General features: G+C 35.0%; 1 protein-coding gene across 5 annotated transcripts in view; it reads right to left on the bottom strand.

Annotated features, from left to right (window-relative positions):
* The window catches only part of IMMP1L (inner mitochondrial membrane peptidase subunit 1), a 38,574-nt gene that overhangs the window by 15,296 nt on the left and 4,080 nt on the right, over positions 1-19,198 (bottom strand). For all 5 annotated transcript variants that reach the window (XM_085300870.1, XM_085300869.1, XM_085300873.1 and 2 more), the window contains exons 4-6: positions 6,289-6,426; positions 5,401-5,489; positions 4,305-4,431 (exon numbers count right to left, since the gene is read on the bottom strand). In XM_085300870.1, coding sequence (XP_085156996.1) covers positions 4,305-4,431; positions 5,401-5,489; positions 6,289-6,393 — 321 coding nt within the window. In that variant the 5' untranslated portion in view covers positions 6,394-6,426. The remainder of the gene's footprint in view (positions 1-4,304; positions 4,432-5,400; positions 5,490-6,288; positions 6,427-19,198) is intronic.

Raw genomic sequence — 19,198 nt, 5'->3', positions numbered from 1 at the left:
CTTGAAAAAAAAAAAAAAAAAAAAAAAAAGCACCACCTCCTTTTCATGCAAATAGGAAGTTTTCCTCATTATGACTCTGTGGACAAGCTCAGACCTATGGCATACGTACCATAAACAGCCCAAAGAAATGAAGTTCCTAATTTAGTTAAATTTAAATTAAGCACATGCTTAAAAATGTGGAAGCAGTAGACTTGCTGATAGGATACAAACTCAAGGGACATTAGAAAGTTTTCTGGTACAGTCCTTTTGCACATTGGCAAGAATAATCTTTCTCATATGCCATTATCATTTTGTCTAAGCGTAGCAACAGAAGTATTTTTATACTAATATAAAGATTTTCACATAACTGTCCTTGTATACAGTCTTTCTAGTTTACTGAAATATTTATTTTCAGAGCAACTTATTCAACTTATATGTGATTTTCTTATTACAGTTTTGAAGTTCTTTTTCAAAAGCTACAAGTATCTACTCCAATTGTTTGCTACATGAAAACAAGCATCTCATCTGTGAAATTTTATGTTCAGAGCACAAACTGTAAATAGTTCTCCATTATCCTATATTTATACAGAAGCCAACCTGAAAATTATATTCATGAATTAAAAAGGAATTGCAGCAGGACCTGATTTTAGAATTCTCTTATGCCTCAGAAAAAGCTGCACATAAAACAGTACTTCTGAGCACAAAATAGCTTAAGATTTGTAAAGTAYGCCAACACTAACTAAGCTCCAGCCAATCCAGCCTAAGCACAACTTCTGGGCTCTCCCCTCCGGGTGACAGGCAAGCAGCTGCGTAAAGGCTGTTCCACTCTCGGCAGTGCTAAGCAAGTCATCCTGCTACCAGCCTGCCATCTCCAGTAACTGGCTATCTCCTAACAGTTAACCATTAGTTGAAAGACACTAACAAAGTATGAAGCAGAGGTAATAACTGTCTAAATCAGTAATATTTCTGGCTGCTTCATATTTACATCTTCATATTTACTTCCTGTAAGAAGTTTACAAACGTGACAGGATCTATTAACTAACATTCCCCAAAACAATAGAGAAAAGTTACTCAAGTTGAGCAGTTCACTGTCATAACAGCAAACAACGCTCTGACCTTACACACTTTTGTGTCTGTACTAGTCATCAGATTTCTCATTAAAAAGTCATTACTAGCCTAATATAAACAACAACAACTCATGACAATTTCTAGTCCTTGCTCACTTAAAAGTGTGCCTACATTTATACCTTTCTCTGATGATCAGACACTCCAAGCTGCAGGCCCAACTTCTGCCCATTTGGGATCTTCACCAAAACCTTTCCTCCGACTTTYTACAATCATTCTTTCAAAAACCTAACTCAAGTTAATTCTTTTCAAGGAAGTATCACCAAAGCAAACAGCCAGTCTCTGTACATCTGCTATTTACTTTGCTGCTATTTACTTTGAAGAATTTTGTATTTGAAAGAAGAGAAAGTTCATAGCACTCACTCAAATAGGAGCTTAATTAGACCATTGCCTAAGCAAACATGTATCACTCCTCCTCCCTGCTCCTAAACAGGAGCAAATTACTTGGTGAATGCTCCAGTGCAAGTTACGTGTGTAATGTGCAGATTTCTACTTTGAAAATATTCTCTTCTGTAAAGGAAGTAAATCATTTCTCCTTCTGAGTGCTTGTTACCATGTAAGAACTAAAGGAGTTTGCATGTCATTTCTTTATTTCCACACATTAGCCTTAAGAAAAACATATTTAGGAAAACAAGAAATAGACTACTGTATTCTTCAGCTTCTATTTCTTCTTATAGTTTAAAATAGAAGACAACAAAAGAACTTATTCTTAGGACAGAAAATGTTCCACTGGATATTTGTTTGATTCTCTCAGGGTTTCCAGAATAGCTGACATCCTGTTAAGCACAATTTCATCCTGAACTTCCTAAGGCAAGTGAGGAACAAGATGCTCAGAGAAACTCAGTCTGTGTACATAGAATTTAAGTTTCCATTTCAGGCCACTCTGCTCTAGGAAATTCTTTTCACCTAAATTACTATTCACATCAGAAACTAGGAAAACTTCTTCAAGTTAGTAAGAAAGCTGGAATTTTTTACTCAGTTAAACAGTAATACGATTTGATTTAATAAACAATATAACTAAAGATTCTGTCCTCCTCTTTAAGATGTTCATAATCCAACAGAGACAGGAACAAAAAGCTTCCATGTTGGTGTGACCAGATCATAAGAGCAGATCTGAGGCAGATGCCTGAAAGGTCTCTCCTGAACACTGGAACGGAAGAATCACAGAAAGGTTGAGGTTGGAAGGGACCTCTAAAGATCATCTAGTCCAACTCCCCTGCTCAACCAGGATCATCTAGAGTACGTTACATGGAATCACGTCCAGGTGGGYTTTGAATATCTCCAGAGAAAGAGATGCCACCTCTCTGGGCAACCTGTTCCAGTGCTCTGGCACTCTCACAGTAAAAAATTTCCTCCTTATATTCAGATGGCACTTCCTGTGTTTCAGTTTGTGCCTGTTGCCTCTTGTTCTGCACACTGAAGAGTCTGGCCCCATCCCCTTGACATCCTCCTTAAGGTATCTGTATACACTGACAAGATCCTCCCTTAGTCTTCTCTTCTCCAGGCTAAACAGGCCCAGCTCTCACAGCCTTTCCTCGCAGGGCAGATGCTCCAGCCCTCTGATCATCTTTGTAGCCCTACACTGGACTCTCTGCAGTAGCTCCATGTCTCTCTTGTACTGGGGAGCCCAGAACTGGACACTGTACTCCAGATGTGGCCTCCTCAGGCTGAGGATACCCTCACCAGGCTGAGTAGAGGGGCACGATCACCTCCCTCGACCTGCTGGCAACAGTCTTCCTAATGCACCCCAGGAGAGCATTGGCCTTCTTGGCCACAAGGATACATTGCTGGCTCACAGACAACCAGAACTCTCAGGTCCTTCTCTGCAGAGCTGCTCTCCAGCAGGTCAGCCCCTAAACTGTACTGGTGCATGGGGTTATTCCTCCCTAGGTGCAGGACCCTGCATTTGCCTTTGTTGAACTTCATGCGGTTCCCCTCTGCCCAGCTCTCCAGCCTGTCCAGGTCTCTCTGAATGGCAGCACAGCCCTCAGGTGCATCAGCCACTCCTCCCAGCTTCATATCATCAGCAAACTTGCTGAGGAGACACGCTGCCCCTTCATCCAGGTCACTGATGAATAAGTTGAACAGAACAGAAGAAACAGCAGGTTCAGCTCTTCCAARCAGGGTATAATCATGCCTTTGCTTTTTTGGTAGCACAGATACTAAATCTGGGCACAATTTGGACAGGAATTTTGCCATTGATTTCAAAAGCTCAGATTCCATCTCAAATCTTAATTAACTTAACTGCTTGACAAATGAAGGAATAGTAACTGATGGTTTGGTTAAGTTAGTGATTTTTATGGCAGCTAAATTCTTAAACGATTTAACTATCATAAGTTGTAGTAGCTGCAAGGAGTGAAGGAGTAGTCCACAAAATTCTCTTACCTTCACAGTACAAGACTATCTACAGGACAGATGAAAGCAGAGATTTCTTCTCGTGCTGACTATGACAAAGTAGTAAGAAAACAAAATAACATCTTTAAGATTCAAAACAACTGTGCAAAACCTGATGTCTCCACAGGGTGCTGAACAGAGGTAATGCTCAAAGAGACTTTTGGGAAAAAAAAAAAAAATCAAACCAAGTTTTTGTGATGTTGATTTCTGGTATGATAGCCTACAAACAAGTTGCTAAAAATCTTTTGTCAAAGATCTTCCCAAACTTCTCCTGTTAGGTCTATCTACGTAAGGGCAAGTAAGCTTTAAGGATCATTTTTCCTTTCTATTTCATCGTTACCTCACTTTTTTAACAAGTTAGGAAAAGTATTGCTTTTCCAACCATACTCAGAAAACCCAATTAAAATATAAGCATAATTTTGCAAGCAAAATCCTCAAAGCTGATGCAGAGACAAAATTTTTACTTTCTAGTGTTGCTTTAAGACAAAGCCCTTGAGTCTGAAACCTGAATAGTACTTTACACAAAGAATTTCAGAGAGTTCTTCCAGGGAAGAAGACCAACGCAAAGGTCAGAGCGAAAATACGATCTGCCTAGAGTTCCTACAGAGACAAAAGACATCAAGAAAGACAGCTTGCCAGAAATGGAGTTTCCAAGATACAACATTTTACTGTAAACATACAAGAATAATTTATGAATGTCATATTTATGATTTATGATAATACTCAAATATTGCAAATCCTTTAGAGACCTTCTGGTCCTACTTAAGTAATCACTAATTTATGAAGTAAGAAAGTCTAATACTTACATAGCTGTGACTCTTAAGGAAATCTGAAGGGTTGCTTGTGCAGACTTTATCCCCTTCTAAGCCAATTACTCTTTTACAGATATTTGATTTGGGGTCATTTGGGCTTTTCACAATTACAATATCTCCTCTAGGAGGAAAAAACAGAAACAAAAAACAAACAAAAGAGAATTCTAAGTAAAGAATATCTGGCTTTATACATGTGTATCAATGTGTGTGCTTTAAAAATATTCCTTTATGTTAGAAATACTTACTACTGTTGAAAATTCCTGTCTACAATTTTAGTTTTACTCAGTGTATAGTTCCATACACATTGTTTTTTTAAATACACTTGGAAAGATTCATTTTTGTTATTTGAATCATATATAAAACATGTAAGGATAATTTTAATTGACAATGCTCTGATGAAACAAATGCCATTTAATTTGGTGCTCTTAATACATAAATATAGAACAGAGCAGACTAAGTTCCTATATACTTAGCAGCCCCTACAATTCTCTCTTCAAGTATTATTCCTCCAGTAGAACTTCAAATGTCTAATCTCAGCTTTTAACACCTTATATTACTTTTGCCCCCTGTWTACACACATGAGATTTTAGAGCGAAACAGTCCACGAGAACATGTGCGAAGACCTTGAGACTGCTGCACGCTGTAATATAATAATAAAATGACAGTTGATAGCAGCCCTTAAAGTATTTCTYGGTCACTCTTATAACATCCTATCCACGTACAAAAATACCTACAGCTTGATTTAAACGTAAGTCAAAAGTGCCTAGAGATGAGAAGTCACATTCAGTGTAGTTTCACACAATAGAATTGGTTTAGGAAAGCATGGGAAATTTTCCATGTTCTAGACAAAGCTGTAAAAATTACATGGACTATATCCTAAATGAATTCTGACTTAAGTTGCTCTGTAAAATGGACAGTGTTTGCTAAAAGCAAAAGAATTACTCTGTCTTCCCACAGAGACTGAGGAGATTTATGAAATATTAAAATTAGAAGCAGAGGAACATATGAGAAAGAAAGGATGGATAGATTTTAGTTACTGACAGGCTCTGGCAAACTAAAGGTAAATTCCATTCCTAATAAAAGAGCATACTTTCGAATGCAGTAAAAGTGGCGGCTAAGATTCTCTGAAAAGACAATATCAGAATTTTGAATTGTTGGCTCCATTGATGGTCCAGAACACTGCAAATTAAAAATAAATGAAAAATTACTATTTGCCAATCACTTCTTATCCAAAATACATGAATATTCAAATTATTTGCTAATAAATACCAAAGAATGATGCAAAAACACAATTATAAGGAAAAAAAAGAAAAAAAAAATCCTTGCAAAGAACATTTTATACATTTAAAAGCTGAGGACAACCTCCAAAGCTACTGTAACCTTCCTATAGCTCTGTATTAGTCCATGATTGTTTATAAGCTGTGCTAGGTACTAACAGGACTCCCAGGAATCATGTCTTGCAGCACCTAATCTGCAAGAAAGTATTAGAACCAGTTCTGAGGGTTCTGCCAGTTTACCCCTTTCTTCAGCCTCTGGGAAAGAAAAGCATCACAGAAGCTGCAAGAGCAGCTCACAGACAAAATCTGTTGTAGCCAGGAGCAATATTTGCTATGGTTAGAAATCATATGCATGAGGCTGCCCAAAACAGCTAGCATTCTGCCTAGATTTGGAAACAACAGTATTTCTTAAGGCACTACTTGTGACCTAGTCTTCCACAAATAAGTAATTTCTGCAAAATATTTAACAGTATTCTTTCCCAGTTGCTTCAGCGATTCCTGAAACAATAATTTGGCAAAAAAATGGAAAGTTAGAATAACTTTCATAAGGCAAGAAGCTGCCTTCAAGAAACAAGGATTCACTAAACATMCATACATCATTCCTTTAAAAAAAGTTTTTGAAAGCGAAGAAAACCGAAATATTGGCATCATCACAGTATTGCAGTATTTCCTTATTAAACGTCATGAAAATGAAAAGTTACCACAACAATTCCTCCAAGGTACTCAAAGGCACAATGTGCTATGCAGCCATATTGCACAGTATACCCAAGAAATCGAAAGGTTTTTCCTAGAACATTGCGAAACATGGTACAGTGTAACGTCCTTCAGCTGGTTCTAGTCTATATTAAAACAGAAGAACATAATTCACTTAACAAACAATCTAACATTTGTAAAATTATGTTTTGTATTTTAACAACCATGCAACGGATAATGTTTTTAAAAGAGCAGCAAATACAAACAACAAAATTAGATATATCTGGAGGCGAATATAGTTTAAACTAAAATGCCATGAAGAAGGCTATTGATTTTCTACACAGCTACTTCCACATGTAGAATTATTTCCTCAATACTTTACTTCCCCAGCTTATTACTGAGATTCAGTGAAGTAAAAGCTGAAACAGAAAACTTTTTAAGACTGGAGAAATCATTGATATCATTCCCTTTCATCATTCTCTGCTCATTCAGCTGGATTTCTGTTACTCAAGTTTGAAGACAAGCTTACCTGCCACATGTCTAGATATTTGCAGCAGTTACCAGAATATCCCTCTGTCCACCAGGCTTAGTTGAATGGAAACTGGAAAGCTGCAATCACATCTTTAAACAGAGGCTTTGACTTTCTATCTGGATTACTACAGCACACTGTAACTCAAATACAGTTAGCCATACTGGAGCTTCCAAACCAAGGAGTAAAAACAGAGAATAAAAAAACCCTAACTAGCCATAAAATAAGATCTATTGTTCATGTTATATTCAGTTGTCCTTTATCTAATAAAAACAGGGCAATTAGAATGAAGCAAAAATACAGACAACACACAATATTCATAAACTAAACTGCTAAAACACATTTATCTATATGCAGCTTTGATGACTGCATGACTAAATGTACAATTATGGAAAACAAAGGTAGCTACAACAGCAGTAGCAGCAAGAACAGAGCCTGTCTTGTCTGCTATGTATTCTGTACCACCTATACCATAAACACAGCACTGGGGCCAGGGGCATAAAAATAGCCAGGGTTCATTCTCTTCCCAGAAATTTCACCCCTGGTGACTGGTAGCTTATACAGTCGTATGGCAGCATATTAATGGTATTTTACAAAAAAGTGTAGAATTAAGRCCCTATCTAGCACAGAACTCCATACTATATTTGAAGTACTTCTCTGGATTAGCATGTATTAGAAATCTTGAAGTGAAAGTGCTGATATCTGATGAAAAATAAAATTCAGTCTGAACACCACGATGCTACATAGCAGCAGCTATTTTAATAAATAGATTTCTTTACAAAGCCTCAAGAATTTTTGAGAACTTTTCAGGAAAACAACAATTAAGGTCTTTTGATTGTAAATTCCTTAAAACAGCAAATGATGCTGTTTTATTTCTTTTTAAAAGTACACAGATTTAAGATAACACTTGAGAGATTTGTCTTAATCATATGAACACAGTATAACTTAAATCACTGGCTTTTTTCAAACACTCGTATTTAAAACTGAGCACACAACAGCACAACAGAGAAGCATCAAACTACAGTATACCATGTACACTAAAAGGATACAGTTGTTGAYAGAAATCCTAGAATTTTCATAGAGTTTTCCTTTCAGTAGGCTTTGCTTACCACAAAACTTGCATACAAAAGGCCTTAAGCTTTTCTATTCTCAGATACAGTAGAGCAGTGTAAGTTCTGTAGCAAAGAAAAAGCCTCTGCAAACAACTGGTTGCCACACATACATAAGTTAAAATCCAGTAACTATGTGAAATATCTGCAACACTAACAGAARTAAAATATTTACTCAATTTGTATGAGAAAATAATTAGGATTTTTAATGCCAAAGAATATTCCACAGTTACTCTTAAGAAAGCAGAAAACACAAGAACTGAAACAAGTTTTACATGCTGCAAGATACTTGCCCCATTTAAACTCAGCAGCTGTTTTGCCATGAATTAAAAATATAGCAAGATTTCTTTCCTACTCTTTAAATTGATCAATAAAGCTTTTTAAACAAWTGCAGTAAGTTTTAAAAAAAGAAAAAGCTCTACATGCAGAATGTGGCCTACTTAACAATGAAGTACAGACCTCCCATTCTGTATTTCATGATGTTTAGCTATTTTACATGTTTGAATTGTATAGTTACAGTTTCTATACAGTTTTCTGTAAAAGTTAATGAGAATTTTGCCTGAATATAATCAAGGTGGGATTTTGTTCTTTGTATTTAGGATTTATTTATAACGGAAAAAAAAAAAAGAAAGAAAAAGAATAGCATTCCTGGGGAAGAGCATTCCCTACCCAGATCACTTTCTTGTTCAAAAAAAAAAAAAGATTTACTTCCATTTCTTCCATTAAAGAGCTCCAGAATAAATCCATTTAAACCAATCTGTGATTCATCATCCTTAACATTAGCCAACAGTTTTCACAGCAATGAACCAAAATACAAAAGAAACCAACAAAAATCTTGAATTGTTTCATTATTATGTGCAGTGTCTAGGACACTAGTAGAGGGCATCTTGTATAAACTGACACTGCTTCACTATAAATTAATGTACTTTCACCAGAAGTTATTCTGGAGACCCAGGAAAGTGATTAGCTCTTCTCAGTGCAGTATACTATGAAAAGTATGAGTTAACTCCTCGCTCTCAGAGGCAGAGTCACTGCAAGTCAGTTCAGAAACACTGGGGGGGGGGGGTGTTTGTTTGCTTGTTTGTTTTTTTTTATAGCTGATAAGAGAAAGATTGCGTGACAGCAAATGAATCGGAGCTGCACAACTGGTGTGAATTGATCAAGACTGCCTCACAAGAGAAATACAACATCAATACTTCTTACACCAACTGCTAGAAAGACAGCTCCATAGCGTTTCTCAGCTGAGGCAAACAGAAAGAGACCATGCAACCATCTTCTATTTCAGACTCGTGCTATTCAAAAAGATTATGTTGATATATTAAGACAGTTGAGAGTTCAGCCACCTTTAGATACTGCAGGTAAAAGACAACTGTACAGGATTTAAAATCTTTTGGTTGCATTGCATTGCGCAGGATAGGTTGATATTGTCAACTGCTAAATGAAACAGTTACGACAGATTCCTCATCAAGAGCAAACACAAGTGTCTTTCATGCCAACAGAGTTATTAGGTTACAACTAAAATAGCATTTTTTATTATTAAAACTACAAACATCTATATGCATTTGAAAATAAGCTTCAAAATTTTACTGAGTATTTGCAACTGATTTTTTTCATGAAGCTCAAGTGACATGTACTTCCCAATAGCTACACTGAACACATGCATTCAATTTATCTCTGATGTACTCTGAAYTAGGAAGGATGGATTTGTAAGTTTTTCAGGGAAACAGAGTCCAGAGTGAGCTTTACCTCCTAACTCTCGCTGTCATGCTATAAAACTAACCAAGAGGATAGCACATGAGTTAACAAATCTCAAATTCTGTTCCCAGTTCTCTTATTAATGGGCTCTCAAATTCTCTGCAATTTGCAATTTGTACTAAAACAAATTCTTAACCCATAAGATAGATGTCATAGATCTCAGTTTATAAATTTGGTACAAGGAATTTTTTAAAGTGCTCAGGTTAAAGGAGGATCATAATAGYGAAGAAAAATATTGTTAATGATCACATATGTTATACTTAATTGCTTCTACTATTCATAGAAGTTCATTTCAAATTAAGGTATACATATAATATCTAATTACCCATAGTTTAGGCTAACAAGAAAAAAAAAAGAGAAAGAACTCTTAAGTTAACATTAAGACAGGTCCATCTTCAGAGAACATTTAATGTTTACTTCATAGACCACAGAATAATGACAATTCTGAAAGTTTCTAAGTCTTAGGAAGTTACAGCTTCTTACAGCTTCTAGTTAACATGTGAATGGCTCTAGTTAACTCACAAAGTAAGCCCTTTTTTTWWAAAAAAAAAGACAACCTATCACAAGTGCTCCATTTCAAATATCAAAAAGGTAAATTGTTTCCTCAAAAAACTGTTTATCAGTACATTTTTAAAACAGTGACATTTTATTGATAAAAAAAGCATATGGCTGAACATTTTTCCACATCACACTTTATTTTAATACAAAGTCCTGTTAGCAGGTAATGTCACCAGATACAACTTAAGAGCATTAAGCACAATAAAATAATTTATTTAAATCATAGACCCCTTGAAAACTTAATGGAACTGTTGGATAAACATTCTTATCACAGAAATATTAGCATAAAGTATGTTGTAATTATTTTCAGGTACTACATACTACTTATATAAAACTTTGTTTTTAAACTGAAAATAGACATTGTTTAAAAATTCACATTCATATTTATAATGTAGAATAAAATCTGGTATTTTACAAGAATATTACAGTTTATGCTCTGTAGCAAGTAAAATGCAAAAGGTAATTACTATTCTCTTTTGTTCATTTTTTCCTTACATAGTCTATGCCTTCATCATTTGATTTTTTTTTTGTTTGTTTATAAAATTAATCACAGCTAGCAGGGTAGGAATCACTTTGAGCCTCGTGAATGACATCCAAGAGATGGGAAAGGATTAGTTCTCAGTTGCTGCCAGTTATAGCGCCAGGTGGCTTTTTCTGCAGTGAAGGTGTTACCGATAATCCCATTACACTGGTACTAAATCTTGCAGACATCAAAATTATCACCAAGGTTCCTTTTCATCCCATCCTTTCCAAATGACTGGAAGTCGCTTCACCTGAAAGAAGTCAAATCCACATGCAGCTGCTGTTTTAGCAGCCAGCGGACTCCCTGAGAATGCCAATCGTGATCCAATTTCGCTGTGCTGGTGGCCCCCTATTCCCTGTCCAATAATACATCTGTTAAAAAATCCTACAGCTACAAATCAAGTTTAATCCTACCAGGGACCTCATGTTGGTCTTGTCTTCCAAAGAGGCAGCAGGTTTTGCCGTCTATCTCTGCTAGTGTCTAGGGAATACTCTTTAAATCCCAGTCCTACTTAGAAGAATAAGCTAAGGATCACAAAACATGACCTCAAAAACCCCGATATGACTATATTCTGACCCAGAGGCATTCATTCTAGGTGAAGATTAGAACTTTGCATAATAAGATTACACAGCAAGTGAATGATATCAAGGGACTATCCATATGCAGCCGCCTGGTTTTCTATAGACAGCCTGTGCTCTGCAATATGCAGTGCAGACGAAACAGAGCTTGGTCTTTCTAGCTGAAATAAAATAGATTCACATAAATTAGTTGGCCATTTCCAGATTCCTAAATCCCCTATTACATCTTTTATTGACAGTTCCTATGAGGATAGCACAAATGTTATTCTCCTTTCATTCTTTGCTTCTGTAACAATAATACTCTGAGTGAAATGTACAGAGATTGTCTAGATATTAACATCATTTTCTGTAATCTTGGATTACAATTAATTGTGTATACAATAAAATTAGGAAAGCAGTATGTGTATCATCTCCATATAACCAATTGCACTGTGTAAGAAGACATTTTAACATATGGCACTAAAATTTTAAACGCAAGAAAATTAGAGTGGTAGCCAATGAAAAAGGTGGCTAAACAATTATTGGATTTAATACTAAATAGACTCTTTTGACTATTATAAACTACTCTAGGTCATACTTTATTTATGTAATATTTTCTAAGGCTTACATAATGTCTTTTCAGAATTTTCACAAATTAGTTAGTTAGTTCACTGACTTTTCCTAGCTAGCAGAAATCCCTTTATTGTGTACTTTTCTCCTAATCAAACACCTTTCCCTCTTATAATACAACACCGTAGCTTGTACGTTTTTCCCAAAGAATTAGTCTAGGGTTATTACATAACAAAACAAACAAGAAAAAAAAACTGATTAGACTTTGAAATACTTACATCACAACTGACATGTATATGAAATTTAAGTGTATTTTAAAATGTCCACAAAAAATTAGTAGTACACGCACTAGATGAGTGAAAGGTACATGTCATGCTCATTGGGAAAAAACCTTCCAATGTCAGATACACAACTCTATAAATATAAAATATTTAAATCATCTAATCATAATCATCCAAGGATTCCAAACATCTAAAGCAAAATAAGGAACAATTATCAAAAGATCTTTCTTACAGGGGGGCTGGTCAGGCAAAACTTGGTTCTATTTCTAGCTATTTTCTTCTCCAGAAGATGTACCGAATTCAGTCTGACGAATGCAAAAAAACTCAGGTGATGTTCTGGAGGAGATTATTTTTGCATATTATCTCTACCAGGTACTGATAGCTTGCCTTCAGCAAGTGTTTCTTCATCTACTGATCTCAAGCTAACAAGGAACTCGATCGTGTAAGTATAACACTTCACACAATGCAATCCTTCAAAGAGGTAGGAAATACCTATATGAGAACNAAAAAAAAAAAAAAAAAAAAAAAAAAAAAAAAAAAAAAAAAAAAAAAAAAAAAAGATTTCAAATAGTTTGGAAGGCAATTCTCAACAATTCCACAACCCTGTGTAGAATGCTGTACTAATGGTCAGATGCGTTCCTGGGGTTTTATCTTCCTCTGAAACTTTGTCTTTGCTGAACAGAGAAAATCCAGACAGCTGAGCAAAGGCATGGTCATACACAGCAAGTCTGAGCCTCTGAGGGATGCTGAAATACCCTGTTAATAGTTTTCTGAAACAATGTCAAAGTTAGGACTTACATACCAAGGGTCTAGACCAACAGCACGATTGCTTTGCTGGTGACTGACAAAAATATACTCTGTCCACGCCACAAATGTCAAATAACTGTATACCAAGCTATATACATCTAACCTAGATTTCAAAAGTTCACTTTCTTGAGATATGAGTAGATATGTATAGTAAACATTTAAAATTAGTATTAGTTAACTAAGACAAAGAGCTTAAATCCCATTTTTACATTAAGCACTTAGAAGTCTACGACCTTACAGAGACTAAAGCTGTCCATTGGGTCACATACTTTTAGAAAGTGCTTCAGCACTGAGAAGYGTATGCAGGTAATTTTGGAAATATCACTCAAAGCAGAGAACAGAAGATAGGTAAATAATTTCTCTATGTGCTGACAAGTAAAGAGGCTGCTCACTTTAACTATTAAAACCAAAAATCACACAGTATGAGATGTTAAAATAAATAGTAAATCAAAGCTATTATTAAACACTTGAAAAATACAAAAGAAAAAAACTTCAATTTTAGCACTGTCAGAAAATAGAATAACAAATCATTCTTTATGTTCTTCATCAATACTTCTCAGTTAAGAGCACAATTTTCTAATGAAATATCTCATGCATCCTCTGCATAACAAAACAAGTTAAAAAACAGGAGAAAAAGAGTACACATTGAGGCAAAAGTGACCTAAGCAGTTAGGTATTCAATTTACCTGAATATAAGAAAATGCAAAGTGAGTGCTTGTTACTGCTATTCCTCTACAAAAATTTGACAGCTTTCCCAAATTGCTGTATTTTTAAGCTTGAAATACACATTTGTACACGGACTTAATTARTTGTTTATTCTTCATAACACAAGTTATACTGCACTTAAATATCTGAGGTTATGTAATAAAAACATATTTTAATCAGTACTTTATCTCATTGCTGTAAAATTCTGAGTTAATTTTTTCTGAGGTATAATATATACATATAAAACACAAGTTCTCCTCCTTCACTCTCAGATACATTAAAAAAAACAAAAAAAAAAAAACACAAAAAAAAAACTTTCCAAACCTCAATATATGAGTGCAATGATATTCAGTCTAAGTTAATCCCCTGACATCCAAATCCATGAATAAAAATTCATCAGTTTTAAATACACTGAGCCTATTAAGCAAGAACAAAAGCATATGCACAAAAGAGCTTTTAATATATTTCAAAGCCCACAAGAGCCATGGTCTCATTAAAATTATAAATTACACAAACATGGAATGAAGATTCAAACTGCAGTGCAGCTAAGCAGATTACAGAAAACCCCGCGTTCCATATGATAACACACCACGGCCCTCCCAGATGGGGGCTTGGAACAAAAAGGCCATCACTACAGCTAGGGAAAACCTCCTTGTGATCTCTGGTTTCTGTTCAGCAGATGACAGCCAAATAATATGTTGATTATTCTGTTTGTGCTGCTAAGCTTGTAAGATGGAATAAAAGCGATATGATCTATTGTGAACTCAATGCTAATGTGTTGCACCACTCATAAATAATAAACTGAATTTATTCTGAAACTATCTTTTTATCTGAGTTCCAGATTTTAAATGCATGAACTAAAATAAAAAGCCAGCATAAACTATTATTTAATTTGATGGTTTTAAGTAAAGCATACAGCTGACACAATAATAAGTGAGRAAACTGATTACTTAGTAAATCAGAGACACCTTTCTCAAATCTAGCAAATGATTACAGGCTGAAGTACTGAGTACCTGCAAGACACAGAGCACACTCCAGTCYCACAACCTGCATTATGACAGATACCATACAGATTACCAAAAAAGATTACTAAATAAGGCCCATGTGGCTTATTTTACCACAGACAATTGCCCCAAATCCAAATTTCAAAAGGGGGCACAAATACCGTTAAACAGAAAATAATTCAGAAACAATCATTGTATAACTTCACTAATCTGAAGTCTTCCTGACTGAATAACCATGTAAAAAACTTCTGATCTTACAAATAGAACCAACTCCTATGCAAGAGTAGCAGATTGAGAGCTCAATTCTAGGCATCTGAATTAAAAGYCTTTCACACAACTGTGATTTATTTGCCAAAGATTCCATCTACTTACACAAAAGACTTGGACTTCCAAGTTGCATGACTAAGAAAGGGGACATGAACTAGCTTCTGTGAATATACTACTATCTCTTCTTCTTCAAATAWGCTTAAAAAGAGTTCATAAGTTTTTAATAAGTGATCGTGCTTTATTTCATTCAAGTTTACTTACTTGGCTTGTTCCACAAGTGCACATTTAGGCTTATTCTTCTAAAAGGAACATCCATGGCTGGTTGTGCAATTCCTTTTACAAGTACTGTGTACCAGCTAAGGAGACTGTCTTTAGTACAAACAGAACTTTTTATGTATCTGGTATAAAAGATTTAAAATATACTACCCAGAAAAAACATTTCTAGAAATCATGCAACTTAGGCAGCTTCTTAGGCATCTATCTTTTTATAATCAAAGAATATTTTTTCATACACTTATGAAATTTAAATATTAAAAAGGTTTCAGCAACTAACACATAAAACATATGGCTCCAGCTATAGTCACAGCAGCTCTACCTAAGCTAGCTAAAGCTAACTCAGGTCTACACAAACTTCAGCACATCACTGAGTAGATACAGCCAATGAAGGTGACCCAAAACACTGAAGCACAAGGCTGGCTGGCTTGCTCAGGTATCTTTACTGCTAGATACACACTCTGAAACAGGAWTTCAGCAACTACAGCAGCTTTGGAATGGAATCAACATCCTCAAAACAGGAGACAGAAGAAGCTGAATCCAGTGACGTAAAGAATAACAAAAATTTTCTAAAATAAAGTTTAGCTACAAAAAAGCCAGATGTCCGATATTTTGTACTTTCTTCATCACACTATTTAAAATTTTGAATAATAAAACCTAAGTGGCTTGTAGTGGATGTTTTTTTAATTTTGAAAGTGAGTTTTACTGAWTTACTTGTTTATGTTTTACCTAACTTTGTAACTTACCAAAACTCAAGCTGATAAAAAAAAAGATTTTAATTCTTGTCTGAAGTCTAAACTATCTTTCCATTTTCTTCATATGCATCTTACTGACCTAAGTAGTTTACTATTCTAAACAGGTTCTTACAACAATCACCTCTTTCAAAAAAAGAGGTAAGACTTCTATTTTTATAGTCAGAGAAGATATAGTTATGCTGCTCTACAAAGAAAAAGCTTTTTTTACAGTACTACATATTTGYTCACACATTTCAGAATATATACTGCCAAAATTCCAGTACTACCTACTTTTAAGAAATCATGAAAAAATGAGAATAACTAATCATCARCTAGGTCTAAGTTTTACCATTAAAACTGTTCTACAATAACGAGGGTTTATCATCAACTTTCTGGATAGATGTCTATCATATGCATCTGAACATTCCCAGACTTAAACTATCCTGTCCCCAGGGAAATCAGAGGCATTTTATTCTGTCTTGAAGTAGCTGATCAGTATGACCACTTGGGAAACCCAGAACTAGCATAGCACTGGGCTACTAGGTCAGTAACTGTTTTGCTATTCATAGTGCTAAATATATCATATCTAGCTCCTTAAAACACTTCTGTACACATTTTAGTTCAAACATTGCTCTTTTGTATGTCATCACCAGACTAAAGATTGTGTAGCTCATTAATTTAAGACAGAATAGCTAATGGAGGGAGGGGTGTGGGGGGAAAATGACTGCCTGTTAGGGGAGTCTACATCCTTCTCAGGTTCCTTCCACACTGGCAGTGCCTGAACAATCAAGTTAGCAATAATTTACCTGCTTAAGATATCTAATGAGGCCATGGTGATCAGAATACAAATGTACTTGTTCAGCACACAGGAAAGCTGGATTTGCTAGTCTGTASAGCTCCCCAAGAAACTCATCCTTACGTATAAGCACATTGGCAAAGGATTCCCGTCATCACGATCTTCCAGTTCTTATTTTCAATTAACTGTCAGTTACTCATGCTACTCCAGCATAAGAGCTTTCTGCATCTCATCTAGCATGCCTTTCCTTGGGCATCCTAGCAYGCCCAAGGGATGTCAGAGCCTGTTGTTGAAAGTTAATTTGAAAAACAATGCCAGCAACACAGATTCTAGACTAACGTAGAACTTAGTAGTTAACWGTAAGCATACGACTAGTTAACACGTACTTTAAATAAGAAAAAAGGTCAGACAGGCAGGGCGGTACAACTAAAAAACTTAACAACACGGAATTTGTTTATTTTTAAATTCACAAAGTATTTCAGAATTCTCTCTTCTTCAAGCATCTTGTTTGGTTTTGGGTAACATCAGAAAAGAATAAAAACTGTCCAGCATGAAAAATCTTTTTTTAAAAAAATATTTCAGCRTGAAGAGAGGAGCGACAATTTTAAAAGATTCTGAAAGTAATTAGTTAAAATGTTTTCTGAACTTGGGCATGCCCCAAGTGCTTTCCCAAAGAATTTGTCAGGATTCAGGTTTTATGGTGTCTCAGAGATGATGGCCAAAAAAAGCTAAATCAAAAAAGAGCACTTACTATAAAATCCTACATGTAGATGAGGAGCAACATTGCCTTTATTCCAGCACTTGTTGATAATACAGATTTTTTAATAAAAATAACATAATTATTTGGAAATAATGCCCTTAAAGCCTAAAAATTTAGCATACAATATTACATTTTGAAATACAAAACATTCCAAATCTTAACCTTTGTAATAAGAACACATTAGAAAAAAAGCTATAGCAATTATAAATTAAATTCAGTCATACACATGATTTTTTTCATATATTCAGTGGATCTGAGGATGTAAAAATACATTTAATAAGTATTTTGTACTTCAGCATAAACTCCTCTAATACTAAATAGAAAAAAACATCTCAACTATTAAACTTTTATTCCCATAAATTTTGTAATGRCRTATTATTTTTCTGTCTTTAAAAATACCTCTTTAATCAAATATGTGTGATCACATGCAACAGCAAACTAGAAACAAGAACTTCAAAATATCAATGCACAAAATGTATTCTTCACATTTTCCAGTGATATGCTGAAACAACGAACTGTTTTAATCTTGGATGGCAGCCATTTGCATTTATGAGTATTAATCATTTAAAAAATGTAGCACTAATCTTTCTTAATTTCTAGATTTCAGTCCTGAAGTAAGCGTTATATGGAAGTGGAACCCAGTATGGTAAACTTTATAGTGTATCAAGAGCCACAATACAAAYAATATTTCTTTTCCATTTGGTTAACATTTTACTTGATTTTACCTCTGTTTTTAAATTAATAAATTTTGTTTGGTAAAAGAGGCATTCTCATGTATTTAAAACAGTATAAAATAGCCTCTGTGAAATACATCACTAATTTGTATGATGCTTATTAATGCAATACATCCAATTTACAACTCATTTTCAATGTTATAATTCTGCAACCTTCAGTAATAATATACTGTTCATCCTTATAATCTGAAATTAGAAGTACAAATTCCTGCACAGAAATTACAACAGTCATTTCAGGATAGATTTTTTTTAAATCATCTACATTTATTAAACCAGTGGTTATCTTTTATAATCCTCAGCATATGGCACCGAGTCAAACATCCTGCTTTAATTCATTCCCCCCAATTTAATTACTTTCGTAAGCRTTTAAATTTGACACAGGTTCAAATTTTTATCGTTGTTGTTCAGTATTCTCACAGACAAGCATTTAGTTATCATCCAGAGGCTTTCTAAAGAAAATCATACAGTGTTTTACATGGTATCACACAATTGGTATGTCTTAAACCTCCCCAGCTAATCCTAGACTCTTCCACAGAATGACTGCATAAGGCATTTTTAAGCTTTTTCACACTGAAAAATCCCCAGATCTTTCACTGTTAGAACTTCCAGGATTAAACATTCTTTCCAATTGTTGGCTCATGGCCTGAACATCCTACACTTACAAACTTATCTCATTCTCACTAGTTCAAAGATCAAGAAAATGAAGCTATCTCTTTTGCAGTCATAATCCATGACTCACGCTGTTAGATACTTAAGAACATCTCAAAAGCAAACTACCTTGTTTCAGTTCACAGCAAGAACTCAGCAGGGCACTGGATCACATGACTACTAGCCCTACCTAGTCAGGTGACTGGATAGCTAATCTGATTTGGTGACTATAAAACTTTAATCAGTACAGTCTAATACCATTACATTCCAGAACTGATGAGGGAAGCAGCTTTGGGAATATAACAACA

Source organism: Rhea americana, unplaced genomic scaffold (assembly GCF_003343005.1).
Source record: "Rhea americana isolate MKP2758 unplaced genomic scaffold, rheAme1 scaffold_17, whole genome shotgun sequence".
NCBI lineage: Eukaryota > Metazoa > Chordata > Aves > Rheiformes > Rheidae > Rhea > Rhea americana.
This window is presented reverse-complemented; position numbering and strand designations above follow the sequence as displayed.